Genomic DNA, 16884 nt, shown 5'->3' with positions numbered 1-16884 from the left:
CACTGAGCTATGTCCTCAGCCTATTAATTTTATATGTATTGAGGAGGACTATCTTTCCTTACTCATCTTTGTGTTTGTAGGTGTTGTAAATTTTACACGAAATTCACATTTTTGTTTCCATAAATAGTTTTACTGGAATAGAGCCACATTTTTTTTTTTTCTCCCAAATTATCTGGCTGTTTTTTCCCCCCATTATAACAGGAGTAGTTGTAATGGAGATGTATGGGCTATAAAGTCCAAAATGTTTATTCTCTATCCTTGACAGGAAAAGTTTTCTGAACTCTGATATAAGCCATGTCTATTTTGGCAAACTGACCATCTGTTTATCCTGAAACCTCTTTCCTTTTAAACAAATACCTTTGTTTCAAAACAATCGTAGTGCTTGGAGCAGTGGTGCATGCCAGTAATCCCATTGACTCTGGAAGGCTGAGGCAGGAAGATCACAAGTTCAAAGCTAGCCTTAGTGAGACCCTATCTAAAAACAAAAAAATAAGAAGGGCTTTGATATGCCTCAGTGGTAAAGCGCCTCTGGGTTCAATACCCAATACCTCTGTGTGTGTATGTTTGTGTTTGATGCTTATTTTGACTAGAATTCATATTTGTTGTATTCTATGAATTGGAATCAAAATTTCCTCTAGTATTAAGAAAGAGATAACTTTTGCTAGGCATGGTGGTTCAATCTGTAATACCACACACATACCAAAAAAAACCCAGATATTTTTAACTCTAGATATACGCAAGTCTGTTAACTTATCAACTACACAGTGCATTTGCTCAGTGGTTAATTTTTATAAAAAATTCATTTTACATTGCTGAATATGGAACTCAGGGTTTCTGAAATGCTAAGTAGTTTGTGTATGTTGTATTGAGTAATAAATTGTTGGTTAGTCAGTGTAGAAATTACAGTAGTGAGAATTAATGGAGTATAAGTATACCTAACAAGGTAGATGTATCTCAAAAGTATAATGTAAACTTTGAAAATAAGCATAAGAAATCTATGATGTGCTGGGTCCAGTGGCACATGCTTGTAATCCCAGAAGTTTGGGAGGTTGAGGTAGGACGATTGCCAATTCAAGGCCAGCCTCAGCAATTTAATGAGGTCCTAAGCAACTTAGTGAGACCCTGTCTCAGAATACAGAATGAAAAGGAAAGGGGTGTAATTCAGAGTCAAAGAGTCCGTGTTTCACTCCCCAGTACCAAGAAAGAAAAGAAAGAAGTCTATGATCTTACTTATCTGGACAATATTTATCTGTTGAAGGCTGATTGAAGACAGGACAGAGGAGTTTCTTGCTTAAGAACTGGGTACATCACTATTCATTTTGTGAAAATTCAACAATTAGGATTTGTATTGTTTTTGTATGTAAGGTTTTTGTCAATTCAATTAGCATTTAAATGATTGATATTGCCCATTGAATGAAGCCAATATTAAATATTTTATAACTACATATGGAAAAAGGAATGGATGTTTGTTTAAAAGACATGTGATTTTGAGCTGTGTGTGGTAGCACATACCTAGAATCCCAGCACCTCAGGAGATTGAGGCAGGAGGATTGAAAGTTCAAAGCAACAAAGATTTGTTGAGGACAACAACCAAGTGAGACTCTGTCTGAAAATTGAAAATAAAAAGGAATGGAGATTTGGCTCAGTTGTTAAGTGCCTCTGGGTTTAATCCATGCTACCAAAAAGAGAAAAGAAAATAGACATGAAGTTTTGACATTAATCTGCATGATATTATGATAGTTTCTAATTTTTTTTCTCTCATCCTGTATTCTACTTTTTGGTATTTTATGACTTATCTGAATGTATGAAAGGCAGAAATAATAATCTTTTAGGTTATATCCATAGAGACTTCACATTTCGTTGATATTAAATTATAAAGTTCCTTTTGTTGTAACTTTGATATTTAAGTAGTTAATACGGGTAATTTCTGTATTTATTTTACAGGTAGATTTTGACAACAAATCAGTAAATGGCCCGAAGTCAGAATCCATGGAATTCAGCAGATGTGGTTATGGGGAAGAAAAGAGTTTGGAATTGAATACACATCCCCTTGAAAATGTAACTAAAAATGAAGAAAGCATGACAGGTATCAAGGTGGAGAGGTGGACACAAAACAAGAAAATACATTTAACAGATCAGGTCAAAGGAGAAAGTGTAACAGAGGCTGAAAAATCAAAAAACTCTGAAGATGATAAGGAAGAAATTAAACTTCCTAAGTTGTTTGTACCAACAATAAGTAATGGCATTACAAATGTACAGTGTTTACCAAGTGAAACAAATGTGTCATTTAACAAATTTAATATTGACGAATTTGATAAGTCATTGGAAAACAATCCCTGTAAATTTTTGAAAGATACTGCCAATCATAACAATGCCATGAGCTCTATTCCTTCTAGTGCAAGTGGTGGTCATCTCAAGGGGAAGAGTCATATGTTACCCTTCCCACAGCCTGGCTTTAACTGCATATTCGTTGAAAATTCTGCAAACTTAAATAGTCATACTAATGCATACAATGAAGGTGATCAACCAAAACCTCCTGAGAACATACCACGTAAAGAAACAAAAGATGGGTCTCCAGTTACATCATGTATTTTATCCATGATGCAAGATAGGAATTTAACTATAGAACAATTGGTCGCCATAGAGGCCCTCACACAACTGTCAGAAACCCCATCAGAGAATTCTTCACCATCGAAGTCAGAGAAGGATGAAGAAACAGATCAGACAACAGCTTGTTTCCGTAATAGTTACAAAGTTATCCTCTATTCTGTAACAAAAGACCTCAATGACCCAAACTCACCAACCCTTCATAACTGTCCACCTCTCCAAAAGGAAAGTTCATGCAACACAGTAGTGTTCAATGGCCAAAATACCATGTCCAAGTCACAGCACAGCTCAGCCACTAACCAAGCATCTGCAGAACCACATGAACATTCAAAAGTATCAAATTCGGACTCCCTTTTTTCCACAAAATCAAATTCATCTAATATTGATACCAATAAAAGTGCATTGGAAGGCAGAACTAGTGACTTGCCTCACTTGTCGCCAAGAAGTAATAAATTGGAGCAATCTAACCAGTTATTGGACAGTAATAAAAGTTTAAATTCAAAAGATGATCCATCAAGTCAAGATGTATCCTACAGTCAAATTGAAGAAGATGTTGCAACACAATTAACACAACTTGCATCAATCATTAATTTCAACTATGTAAAACCAGAGGAAAAGAATATTGAAAGTACCCCAACCAGCATTGTTCCATATAACGTGCAGCAAAAAATGAGTCAGGAGAAGGGCACAATTCAACAGAAACCACCACCAAGTGTGCAAAATAATCAAGCTCCATCATTACCAAAGCGAAAGAACACAACCCAGAAAAAGACAAAATCTATCCCATCAAGAGATCGTCGGAAAAAGAGGCCTCTGGCTATAAACTGTCAAGAAAACGAGCAGAAGCAGCAGGAGCAGTTGTCCTATGAGTATAGTAAGTTACATGATATTTGGGTAGCATCCAAATTTCAAAGATTTGGTCAATTTGGGTCACATGATTTTCCTATTCTGCTGGGGAAAATTCCTCATTTTGGTAAAGTACTCAAACCACTGACTCAAGCCAGTTTATCCCTACAACAGAAAAAATTATTTCCTCCACTCACTCAGATAAAATTTGAGAGATACACTGAATCAGTACAGCAAAAAATGATGAAGGTTGAACCATTGGATTCTCTCCCATTACTTCCTAACAAAACAGAATCTGATGGGCAGCAGTTTACAGACAAAGCTTGTAATTCTCAGGTACAGTCAACAGTGAATGTCAATCAGAAAGCTCATCTTTTGCCCCTGGCCTCCTTTCCACCTAACCAGTGTGCTAATGTGATGGCTATTGATGACCAAACACAGTTTCAAGAAGATATTCAAGAGCATCTTGTGCATCAGAGACTGACAACATTGCCTGGTGTCTGTTATGAGACACCCTTACCAGACCCTGCACATATTCTCAGGAATGTAAATGCAGGAAGTTCAGGAGGAATTAGAGTGGTTTCTATCAAAACTGAAGAGACAGTCTGTTCATCTAGTGTTGAAACATTAGATTTTTCAATGGTAGATGGTGTACAGACAAGTTTTAATAATGCCGTGAACTTTCTTAGTAACCCTGCAAAAAAGCTGGCGGCTGCAACAAAAGAATCAGAAGCTCCGGCTTGCAACTGTCTTGGTAAGTGCTTGTATAGATGTGTTCTTTCTTCTGCAGAAATGGTCACACATCCTGACAGACTCGATGAATCCTGTCTGATTCATTGAATAGTATTCTTTCCCCCATAGGTAAGGTGGACTAAATAATTCTGTACCCATTTTTCTGTTAGACATTTAATCCATTCTGCTAAGAAAAGACAGATATTTCAACTCATAGTGCAGAAAAGTAAAGGTAAACTTTCTCTCCAAGCAAATGTCTCAAGTTGCTGGACATGATGGCACAGACCTATAATCCCAGCGAGTGAGAGAGGAGGATTACAAGTTCAAGGTCAGCCTCAGCAACTTAGTGAGACCCTATGTCAAAATAAAAAAGGTCTGGGAAGTTGGTAAAGGATTCTGGGTTAGATTCCTCAGAACAGCATCAAAAAAAAAGGTCTCAAGTTTAGTGTCATAGCCTAAGAAGGATTTCTTTAATACTTTATTAAAGACTAATTGTTCTCCCAATATTTAGAAGAATTTTGACTTACGAGGATTTCATTAAAAACTTTTTCTGGTTAGCTAGTATGTGCATACAGAGAATATATAGAACTTAACAAATAACTATACAAAGTCTCATCCACTTAAGAATGGTTTAATTCTTTTTTAGCCAGGTTCTAGTGCTTCTCTATTTTGCAATTGAAAATGTGTATCCAGGTATTAAGAAATTCTTTTATGTTAGTTACTTTTAGAATTCATAAATCTTTTTGAGTTTTCATGTATTTTAATACTTATTCTGCAGATATTAGTTTTCTATTTCAGTGGATAAGTTTGTCCTAGTAGGGGGGGTCACAGTATATTTTGTGCCTTAGGAGTCATTGAAAGAGAATATTGAGAAATTAATAATTTTTTTATTAGTACTAGGCATTGTTAGTAACGATGCTTACCATTGAGCTACATCCCCAGCCCTTTTAATTTTTTATTTTTACACAGAGTCTCACTAGTTGCTTACGGCCTTGCTAAATTGCTAAGGCTGGCTTTGAATTTGCTGTCCTCCTGCCTCAGCCTCCCTGAGCTGCTGAGATTACAGGCATGTGCTTCATTTTTTTTTTTTTTTTTTTTAATTTTCTGTAGTGGGACAGTGTCTCACTAAATTGCTCAGGTTGGCCACTTAAACACCTCTGCTTCAGCCTCCCGAATTGCTGGGATTATAGGCATGCACCACTACATGGGACTTAACAATTACTTTTATCTGTGGTTAAAAGGACTGGTGTAGGGCTGGGGTCATGGCTCAGCAGTGGAGTGCTTGCCTCGCATTTTTGAGGTGCTGGATTTGATCCTCAGCACGACATAAAAAATAAATAAACAAAATAAAGGTATTGTATCCATCTACAAGTTAAAAAAATTAAGAAAAGTCTTGCTAGGGTTAAGATTCTTCAGTAGTTCTTGAGAAATTTGCTTAGCATTTGAATCATGTGAAAGCTTAATTTGACTCCTATATTGCTTACATGAAATTTGAATACAGTGACTAATCAATATAGGAGTCAAATTGACTCCTATATTGATTAGTCACTGTATTCAAATTTCATGTAAGCACTCAAATATAACAAATCCATTGAGCTTGGGTGTGGTGATGTGTGCTTGTAATCCCAGTGAATCAGGAGTCTCAGGCAGGAGGATTTCAAGTTTCAGGCCAACCAATTTATCCAGACACTGGTTGTAGCTCAGTGGTAAAGCACCACTGATTTCAACCTCCTTACTAAAGGGAGAGAAAAAGTAATCAGTAATCATAAAATGGGGGAAAAAAGAGATTAAATAGATCATGTCATTATAGTTTCTTAATCTTCTCATTAAAACCCCTTATTTCAGTGATTATAGAATTGTTACAGGACAGAATTTGTGAAAGAACTTGTTTTGAACCCCATCTAAATAGGTTTAGTTATTAATACAGTATCACTTAAATTATGGCCCAAATGTTGGACATGATGGTGCATCCCTGTGATCCCAGGGAATCTGGGAAGTTGAGGCAGGAGAATCACAAATTTGAGGCCAGCCTTGTCAACTTTGTGATCCTGTCTCAAAATATAAAAAAGGCTGGGCATGTGACTCATCTGTAGATGGCTACTGTGTTTACAACCTTGTGCCAGGGTACACTCTTTTGGGAAGCACTGCACAGTCTGAAGAGAGTTGAACTGAAACATAGAGGTCTTCATTCATTGCCAGGGATTGAACCCAGTGGCACTCAGCCCCTTGGCCATATCCTCAGCCCTTTTTTATATTCTATTTAGAGACAGGGTCTGGATGAGTTGCTTAGGGCCCCCCTAAATTGCTGAGGCTGTCTTTGAACTCCTGACCCTCCTGTCTCAGCCTCCTAAACCGCTGGGATTACAGGCATGCCTGGCTGAAACCAAGAGAGATTCTTAGACTAACAGTGGTAAATGGCTCACCATCTGTAGCTCCTACTATGAGTCTGGTTCTATGCCATGCCTTCTAAAATTCACAACATTCTTGCATAGGGAATACTTATTATCAATTATTACTATTTTACAAATGAGGAAATTTGGGACCCAGAGATATTCACAATCTGAAAGTGACTGAACTGGGATTAGGAGACAGGCAGTGTCAACTAGAGCCCATTCTTATAATTTCCACTGTCTCTTTCTTCAACAATCCAAAGAATAAGAGGAAGAATGTGTTTCTGTGTATAATTACAAATGGAAAAAAGGCCAGCAATTCAAAAAATCAATACATAACCTGTACAAGTCTAGTTTAATTGTATGGATGGTTCTAATAGATGGTGATCTTTTTTTCAAGACCCTTTCCTCATGCAAAGTAACCAGTCACAACCAAGTATTAAACTATGGTATACACTGTCACATCTATGTCTAATCGTTTACCTCTGAGGGTACTGTGCTCACATGTGTAGGATGACCAAGTAGGATCATCAAGTAAGGCAGGGTAATGGCTTTCCTTCAGGGGCATTATTTTCTAGTGAAGTGGAGTAATAAGTGTCTAGTGTTTCTCAAATTTAACACTATTATTTATTTGGTGGTACTAGGGATTGAACCCAGGGCATTGTGCATCTAAACAAGCCCTCTACCACTGAGCTATATCCCAGCCCTAATTATCAGCATTTTAGAACACAGGAGGCTGTCCTGTGCATTGTGGGATTTGATTTTTTTTGGGGGGAGCACCTAGCATTAGCTAAGGAAAATAATACTTTCCTTGCCCTATCTACAACAAATTTGGGTCAAGTTTCTAGTTTTTTTGGGGGGGCAGTAGATTGAACTCAGGGGCAGGCACTCAACCACTGAGCCATATCCCCAGTACTATTTTGTATTTTATTTAAAAACAGTTTTAGGAGACTGGGGTTGTGGTTCAGCGGTAGAGCACTCAGCCCTTGCAAGGCCCTGGGTTCGATCCTCAGCACTACAATAAGAAATAAATATTTAAAAAAAAAAAAAAAAGGACAAGGTTTCACTGAGTTGCTTAGCACCTTGCCATTGCTGAGGCTGGCTTTGAACTCTGGATCCTCCTGTCTCAGCCTGTGGAGCTATTCACTGGATATTAGTGCTAGTGTGCAGGACTAACACACATACCTGACAAATTATTACTTCCAGAAATGTCTACAGATATTGCCAAATGTTGCCCCTGGGGCAAAACTGCCCCTGCTTTAGATCAGTAGTAACAACTAGTGCTCTAGATGCCCAATAAATTAAGATCTCATCTATGTACCTTGCCTAAGAAGCCACAGAAAGCTGGGCAGTGCTGGTAATCCTGGCAGAAACAGGAAGGTCACAAGTTCAAAACCAGCATCAGTAAATAGGTGAGGCCTGAGCAATGCAGTGAGACTGTTTCTCTAAACAAAATACAAAATAGGACTAGGGATGTCGCTCAATGGTTAAGTCCCTGGTATTAAAAAAAAAAAAAAAAAAGGAAAACAAAACCACATAAGTGATTCTATATTATATTTAATGTCCAGTCAAAATGATCACTGACTTTTTTGTTTAGATACACCATGGTCAGAAATGCATAAAATACAGATATTCCCCAGTGATTCTAGTTACACATGATTCTAAATCAGAAGTATGTAAATATCTTTCTCTATTCTCTGAGAAAAAAATCCCTGTTATACTTTTCTATATGAATAAACATTATTGCTGATTTTTATTTTGTCTCTGGTTTGAATGTAGGTTTTTCAAAGCACCACTTTGCAACTTGCTGTTTTAATTTTATAGCTTAAATTTCTTTTCAGCTTTTTAAAATGTTTATACATATTATTTTTCAGTAACTTTATTGTATTCTGTATAAACTTCCTATGATTTATTTAACTTATCATTTGCTGGGATTTTTGTTAAGGTTGGTTCCCTTTTTTGATACTATTGGTAATTGTAGCAGTGAACATTCTTGTATATTTCCAATCTAAATACATAATTTCATTCTTGTATATTTCCAATCTAAATACATAATTGTGTGTGAAGTAAGATAAGTTCTTAGTAGGGAAATTGATAGGCTCAATTTTAAAAGGAATTGAGGTCAAGCTTCTCAGACCTATCAGTCTTGGATAAGTTTTAATTTGTGCCTTAGTTATAATTTTTTTTTTTTTTAAGGGGGAGATCAGACAATAAAGATGACCCACCCCATCCTCTGATGGTTTAAAAAAGAAAGAAAGAACATTAGGAGCAGGAAAACCTCGCTGACTAAGATCTTGAAAAGATTCATGGTTCTGAATTAAAACAAAAACAAAGCAAAAATAGTATAAGAGCTCCTTGCCCCTATGAAATTTTGTAAGGCTTTGGGTCTAATAATCTTATTCCTTCCGCAGATCGAGGTATACAAAAAGACAAAGGCCCATATTATACACACCTTGGGGCAGGACCAAGTATTGCTGCTGTCAGGGAAATCATGGAGAATAGGTGAGGAAATGTGTTTCCCTGTTAAAAATCATTCTTTATTGTGGACCTGACTCAGTGCAGATAAGTTTATCTCTGGGAACAAATATGAGGTGAATAGAGAATTTTGAGGAGTATGAGTTGGATGTTTGTTAGGGCTCAGAAGAAAAATGCCCATATGTTCTCCTGAGTCCTCCTTATGAGCTGCTGGGTGCTTAAAAAGACTCTCAGGAAGCAAGGCTAATTGTCTATAATTAATTCAGGAATCCTTATTCATATATATATTATATAATGTGAGAATAGTTCAAATTAACACTGCCAACATTAAGTTAACCCTGCATTCCTGTTGCTTGTCTTGGACTCAGTTTAATTTTAAAGAGTGATCTTTAAGGATCAGTAAGAAGAACTATGAAATAGAAATAGAAATGTCTGCCACATAAAAGCAATTTTTTGGCAAAAGTAAATTTACGAGGACTGTTTGATTTTTTTTTTTTTTTTTAACTTCTGTTCATAGCAATTAAAAACAAATTGTTTCAAGTGTAGATTGTAGTTAATTAGTGTATTCCCTCCACTCTGCTTTGTAATAGGTATGGCCATAAAGGAAAGGCAGTAAGGCTAGAACAAATTGTATACACAGGAAAAGAAGGAAAAAGCTCTCATGGGTGTCCAATTGCTAAGTGGGTAAGTACTTGATATTTGGAAATGTTTGAAAATACAGGTTAAATGCTTTTGGGGGGCGGTCCCATGAAAGTTTGGATCAGAAAAATAGCCACAAGGTGATAACAAGGAAGTTTTCTGTTTTTGCCTGTGTTTTGCATGTTATTGCTAGATGTACACCTTTAGAATATTGAACACTTGTCATTTTTATTTTAAATAACCAGTTTTTTGTTTTTTTTTAAACAAACCAGTTTTCCCTCAGAGCTTTTTAAAAGTTTTGTTCTCAGGTGTTAGATGTTTCCTTTCCAGTTTATTTGCCTTGTGTATCTCAGCTACATATTCTCTATAGTAATGAATTTATATTCTCCTCTCAATTTTATTCTATGAATTTATTTCTTCAGATAACTTCAATTTTATATTGATTTGATGGTGATGGTTTTATCTTGTTTCTGTTTCAGCTGTGATCCTTCCGGGATTTTCTTATTAAGTATAGGTCATCCTGGCAGGTTTCTCTGGAGAGGGAATATTGAAACTGAGAATTGAGTGAAGTTGGGCTTGGATGCATATGCCCACAGACACAGCTATTAGGGAACTGAATCAGGAGGATCACTTGAGCCCATGAATTGCAGGCCAGTCTGAGCAACAGAGAGATACATCCTTTTTCCAGAAAAAACTATAGAGTGCAGGATGGAGTTTAGCTCAGCGCTAGAGCACTTGCCTCATACTTGTGAGGCACTGGGTTTGATTCCTAGCACCACATATAAATAAGTAAATAAAATAAACGTCCATCAACAACTAAAAAAAAATATTTAAAAAAATCTATAGAGTGAGCTAAATAAAGAGGCAAACTATGCAGAATAAAATACTCCCAAGAATGTAGGGACGAACATTCCTAAGCCCAGAAACAATAAGAGAAAAGGTCTTAGATAAAGAAAAAGGGAACATTGGGAGAAAAAGAAAATGCCAGAAGTGTCCAGTGAAGTTGAGAAGATAAGGATTGGAACCAGGTGATGGTGAAAAGACGGGCAGATGCCAGATCATGAGTGTTTTGTCAGCCATAGTGAGGAGTTGAGGTTTTATTCTATGAGCAATAGAGAGCATTTGAAACATTTTCAGATAGGAGTAAGCTATCTAGTTTCTAAATAGTAGTCTAAGGAATTCATTGGTAAAGTGTATATGAATATATGTTGATGCTTAACAGATTACCTGAAAACCTGTGGTATCTCTGAACAACAATTATGTTCTTTTGTGAGTTGGGAATTGAAGAGCAGTTGACAAAGGTGCTTTTTGGCAGAGGGTGTCAGGAGGTTGTAGTCATCTAGAAACTTGACTACTGAAAGGAGTGTGCTATAGATGCAGAGTCACTTCCAGACTCCCTGTTTGAGGCCATAGGTGTTTTTTTTTTTTTTTTTCTTTGTTGTTGTTGTTTTGGTGGTGCTGGGGATCGAACCCAGGGCCTTGTGCATGCAAGACAAGCACTCTACCAACTGAGCTATATCCCCAGTATATATCCTTGATGGCTGTTGGCTAGAGGCCTCAATTCTTCGTCATAGAACTGTTTAAATATTCCCTTGGCCTGGAAGGTTAGTTTTACATGCACCCCCCCACCCTGAAATAAAAGGGCAAAGAGGAACCTATGGTGTCTTCATGGTGCCTATGTAGATCAGTGCTGTTTGGTGGACAGGACAATGTAAGAGCACAAATATCAGGAAGTAGTGAACTTTGGGGCCATCTTAGAGACTGTCAAGCACAAAATCAACATCCATTCTTCAATAAAAATAAATAAGTTACACTACATTGAGCTGGATGTGGTGGCACATGCCTGTAAAACTAGCTACTTGGGAAGCGGAAGCAGGTGAATCCCAGGTTAAAGGCCAGCCTCAGCAACAAAGAGAAGGCCTAAACAATTTAGTAAGAAGAACCTGTCTCAAAATAAATTTTTCCCTGTGCAATGCTCTGGAGGTTGAGACAGGAGGATCAAAGCTAATCTTAGAAAAATCTACTCAGTGAGACCCTGTCTCTCAAAGTAATACAAAATAGGACTGAGGGTGTGGCTCAGTAGTTGAGTGTCCTTGAGTCAATCCCTGGTACCAAAAAAGTGGGAGGGGATGTTGCTCAGCAGTTAAGCTCCCCTGGATTCACTCTCTAGAACCCCTCCTTCCCTGCCATAAAAAGAGCACTATATTGGCATATTAAAATTTGTTTATCTTATTTGTATCTTCTCTAAATGGCTAATGCTTTCATTTTTTGAATATTATAGCATAATGCTGTTAAAGATCAATGCTGTTCATTATGGAATATGTCAAGAGCAAAGTTTATAAAATGTAAGAATACGATTTGTCCATAATTATAAAAAGAAGTCAGTTGTAATGGAATTGCTATAATCTCAGCTACTGGTGAGGCTGAGTCAGGATGATTACAAATTCAAAGCCAGCCTAAGTGAGGCCCTGTCTAAAAGACTCTTCCTGGCTTGGGGAAAGCAAACAGCCTGTTGTTACAAACTGCCCATGGAGACTTCCATGGCAGGGAACTGAAAGCAACCTCAAGTTGCTCTAGAGAGTGGTTCCTGGCTAACAGCTACCAGGAAAAGAGAAGCCTCAGTCTTTTTTTTTTTAAAGAGAGAGAGAGAATTTTATTATTTATTTTTTTAGTTTTCGGCGGACACAACATCTTTGTTTGTATGTGGTGCTGAGGATCGAATCCGGGCCGTACGCAGGCATGCCAGGCGAGCGCGCTACCACTTGAGCCACATCCCCAGCCCCGAAGCCTCAGTCTTAGCAATGAAAGAAACTAAGGGTTTATAACAGCCAGAGAGCCTTAGATAAGAATCAAAGCCCCTTGGATTTCAGCAGCTAACACATTGGACTTCTCACACTTGGAAAGTAGATAACATGTTTGTGTTGCTTAAGTTCCTAAATTTTTGTTAATTTGTTATACAGGGCTGGGGATGTGGCTCAAGCGGTAGTGCGCTCGCCTGGCATGCGTGTGGCCCTGGTTCGATCCTCAGCACCACATACAAACAAAGATGTTGTGTCCGCCAAAAACTAAAAAATAAATATTAAAAAAAATTCTCTCTTTAAAAAAGAAAAAAGAAAAAAATTTGTTATACAGTCATAGAAAGCCAACATAAGTGGCATTATTTTTTGTTTTGTTAATTATCTTCATTTATTTGTTTTTATGTGGTGCTGAGGATCAATCCTAGTGCTTTACCGGTTCTAGGCAAGCACTCTACCACTGGGTGAATGAAAGGAAATACTTTGAGACACGCAGCCCTGATACTCAAAAAGTGTGTCCATAATGAAGCACAGATCCTGGAGATTTACTATTGTTGAGTTCTTGTGCTCTGGGAACTGAGAGCTCCCAGGGAACGAGAATGATCCTATCCCTATATATATATATATATATATATATATATATATATAAAACACCTATACTTGTTCATAAAGAAGCCCTTATAAGTTTAGTTTTCTGGGCCCCAGGAAGCCTTTGGGTTCAACAGGGAATATAAGTATTCTAGATTTGAGATACTGAAGGTATTGGAAGGGATTGGGTGAGATAATCAGGAAGTTAAAATAATAATAAAAAGAACTGGAGATATAGCTCAGCATTCCAGTACTGTCCTCCCCCTGCAAAAATGTGTGTGTGTGTGTGTAAATGGACAGTCATGAAACAGCTACCCAAGTTAAAAATAAACACTGTTGGGGCTAGGGTTATAGCTCAGTGATAGAGTGCTTACCTTGCACTTGTGAGGTACTGGGTTCAATCCTCAGCGCCACATTAAAAAATAAATAAATAAATAAAATAAAGACATTTAAAAAAAAGAACATTGTTACATTCCCAAAAGCTCCAATGATAAATCTCCCCTAGCTTTTGTGACAATTTCTTTTAAAATTCTTTTAGATATACATGGCAGTAGAATGTATTTTGACACATCACACATAACATGGAGTATAACTTCCCATTCTTGAGAAGAGGTTGAATATGATGTGGAGTTTCGCTGGTCACATATTCATATATAAATATATTTGAATATAGGAAAGTGATGTCCAATTTGTTCTAATTTTTCTGGTTCCTTTTCTGGACCCCTTCACCTTATGTTTTCTAATAGTTTTGTTTTTAGTCTTGCCCCTATGTTTCACCTTGTTCCTTTGCTGAAATAGATGGCAGGGATTAGTTCCCAATATCTAGCACTGGTAGTTGACATTCGCTTAGTTGCATCTGCTAGTTATTTCTGGATCCATCACTTATTTGCCTAGTAAGTAGCAAGGAGTAAAAATATCTCTTGAAATGGCAGCTGTCTTCCCCCGTAATGCATAATTAACCCAAGGTAGTTCGGTTATATGATAGGGTTTTGTGTGATTTCTCCTTCCTGACTTCCAAACCTCTTCTCATGTAATAATAATAATGACACTAACAGAATTGCAGTATGTGTGTATGTTTAAGACAAAATTTGAATCTCATTGTTCATAGAAACTTCTTGTAACACTCTCTGTGAGTTATTAGGTACAAAGTGTATTTGTTCAGCATTTTCCATGAATCTTAGGTATACCCAAATTGCTTTCTTCTTTTGTCTTATGTGATATTCCTTTTTTTCTTCCTAGAATAAAAGAACATCTCAGTATAGTGTAGTAGTATATCTCCAACTTTTCATAAATACAAAAATAATTTAGAGAGAAGGAGTAAAATAAAATTCTGTTGCTGAGTGACTTAATGAGTGAAAGTTTTAATATCTTTTAATGACCATTCAGAAATAAAAACTTGGGCTTGGGATGTAGCTCCATGGTAGAGACCTTAACTAGCGTGGGATGCACCCCCGCAAAAAAAAATCATTTTGATAATAAAAACAGTTATTGATGTAGTATGTTTGTGGAAATAGGTTTTATAAATGAAATCTAAAAATAGTAAGTTTAATCAGACTTTATTATTTGCAAACTTTCCAGGTTATCTTATAAAAGACCAAATCTGTTTATTGCCAAACAATAAGCTCCTGTCGAATAAATGTATACTGAGGTTAGATAATACTTAGAAAACCAAATATTTTGCATTTGAATTGGTGTCTTGAAGTAGTATTGATGTTTTCCATATTAGTTGTTTTTTTTTATTTTTCGTTGTAAATGGACACAATAATTTTATTGAATTTATTTTTATGTGGTGCTAAGAATCGAACCCAGTGCCTCACGCCTGCTAGGTACTCTACCACTGAGCCCCATCTCCACCCCAATATTAGTTCTAAGAGGAGAAAAGAATTCAAGCTAGAAATCTGTTTAAGTTGTCTAACCCATAGTTGAACCTTAAGTTAAGGTTAAATGCAAAATATAATGAAAGGATTATGTAGGACTTTAGGACTATATATAGTCCATAGTCTTTAGGACTCTATACATTATTTGGAGTGACACCAGCATAATTAAGTCCTATCTGTGGGTATGGGAGGAAATGAAAGCCAGTCAGCCACTCATTTTGAACTAAGGAATCTAATAAACTTGTAACTAGTGGATTGCATGTCTCTAAATTTACTTTCATCTTAGTGTATTCATTTTGTGTGTAATCCATATTAAACATTAACCTCCATTACAATTCCAGGGTTACACTAAGTGTCAGTGCCTCGCTGAATTGCTACGGCTAGTCTTGAACTTTCAATCTTCTTACTCAGCTTCCTGGGTCTTTGGGATTAGCAGGCATGCACCACCACATCAGGTTCTAAAAGCAAATTCTGTGTAGTAGCCTGCATTTGGAGTCATTCTCACATTGATTGTTTTGCCTTTTCTCTCCACTGTTTTATTCTTTTCTTTGAAATGAGTCCTTATCAGGTGAGCATTTATACTCCCACATAATTATTAGATTTTGGCAGAAATTTTGACTCCTTTTTCTGTCACTTTGGGTCTTGTCAGGGACTAGTTGTCTTGTTATTCTGTAGATTCGGGTGGAAAAGGTGATATAGTTTCTTGAGTGCAAACGTTCAGTTAACTCCCTGTACTCCCCTACCTCTGGAGCCCCTGATGATGGCAGGAGTGGGAAGAATTCAAACCTAGCAGCCCAGTTGGCTCCAATGCCTGTTAATTTCAGGGGCTCCTCAGCTCCCTCCAAAGAATTACTATATTAGGCAGTAGGATAGATGTGTTAATGAGAAAACATGAGGGGTAATTTCTTTACTACTCTCATCTGATTCCCCAAGAGTTCTGAGTTGAGTTGTGAACTAAATGGAGTATTCAAAAGTCTACAAACCATCTTGCTGGAATTTATACCTTTATTTGGTCTTCAATTTTTTGTTCCAAGGTTCTTCCATCTACTATGGTTGTCTTGGGGTGCTGCTGATTTCTGTGTCCAAATCAGGTACCTCCTGTCCATTCCCATAACACCCTATAAAAAGGTAGCTGGCATCCTGGGTTACACTTCTTTGGTACTTTCAGTATCTGCCCAGTGTAACATAGCCATTTTATGTTTCAGTTGAGTTGATGGTAGCTGTGAAACAGTGTTATGGTTTTACAGTTTTCACTGTCCTTGCTTGTTTTGTCCTTCATTTGTTTTTCTTCACTTAAATCTATTATCTGCTAGTGTATCATTAGTATTACTTTTATGTTAACGCATTTTCTTCCACAGTTGCTTTGACTGTTTTTGTTTTTGCCTTAGGATCAAACGGAGTGCCTCGGCATGCTAGGCCTGGGCCCTACCACTGAGCTACTTCCCCAGCTCAAAATATTAAATATAATTTAATTTGCAGCTCCGATGATCCGTTTAGTTGGATTTTTAATTTAGTTATATTCTATTTGTTTATTTATTCATTGAACTGTGGACTAATCCCAGGGGTATGTGGCACTGAGCTACATCCCCAGCCTTTTCATACCCTTATTTATTTATTTATTGGTACTGGGGATGGAAACCAGGACCTCTCTACCACTAAGCTACATTCTCAGCCCTTGTTATATTTTTTATTTTTAAATAATATTAGCTGAAATGTATAGAATTTTTTTTTTTTAAAAAATATTTATTATTTACTTTTGGTTGGAAACAATATCTTTATTTTATTTTTATGAGGTGCTGAATATCTAACCCGGTACGTCACGCATGCTAGGCGAGCACTCTACCACTAAGCCCACAACCCCATCCCCCTATTTTTTATTTTTGTAACAGAGTCTTGCCAAGTCACTAAGGGTCTTACTACCTAGCTGAGGTTGGT

General features: G+C 37.0%; 1 protein-coding gene across 5 annotated transcripts in view; it reads left to right on the top strand.

Moving 5' to 3' along the window:
- The window catches only part of Tet1 (tet methylcytosine dioxygenase 1), a 126096-nt gene that overhangs the window by 74596 nt on the left and 34616 nt on the right, over positions 1–16884 (top strand). For all 5 annotated transcript variants that reach the window (XM_071611220.1, XM_071611219.1, XM_071611217.1 and 2 more), the window contains 3 exons: positions 1945–4207; positions 8987–9077; positions 9641–9734. In XM_071611220.1, coding sequence (XP_071467321.1) covers positions 1945–4207; positions 8987–9077; positions 9641–9734 — 2448 coding nt within the window. The remainder of the gene's footprint in view (positions 1–1944; positions 4208–8986; positions 9078–9640; positions 9735–16884) is intronic.

The sequence above is a fragment of the Marmota flaviventris genome, chromosome 4, assembly GCF_047511675.1.
Source record: "Marmota flaviventris isolate mMarFla1 chromosome 4, mMarFla1.hap1, whole genome shotgun sequence".
Lineage (NCBI taxonomy): Eukaryota > Metazoa > Chordata > Mammalia > Rodentia > Sciuridae > Marmota > Marmota flaviventris.
The sequence above is the reverse complement of the archived record's forward strand: the minus strand, read 5'-3'. Positions and strand labels throughout refer to the sequence as shown.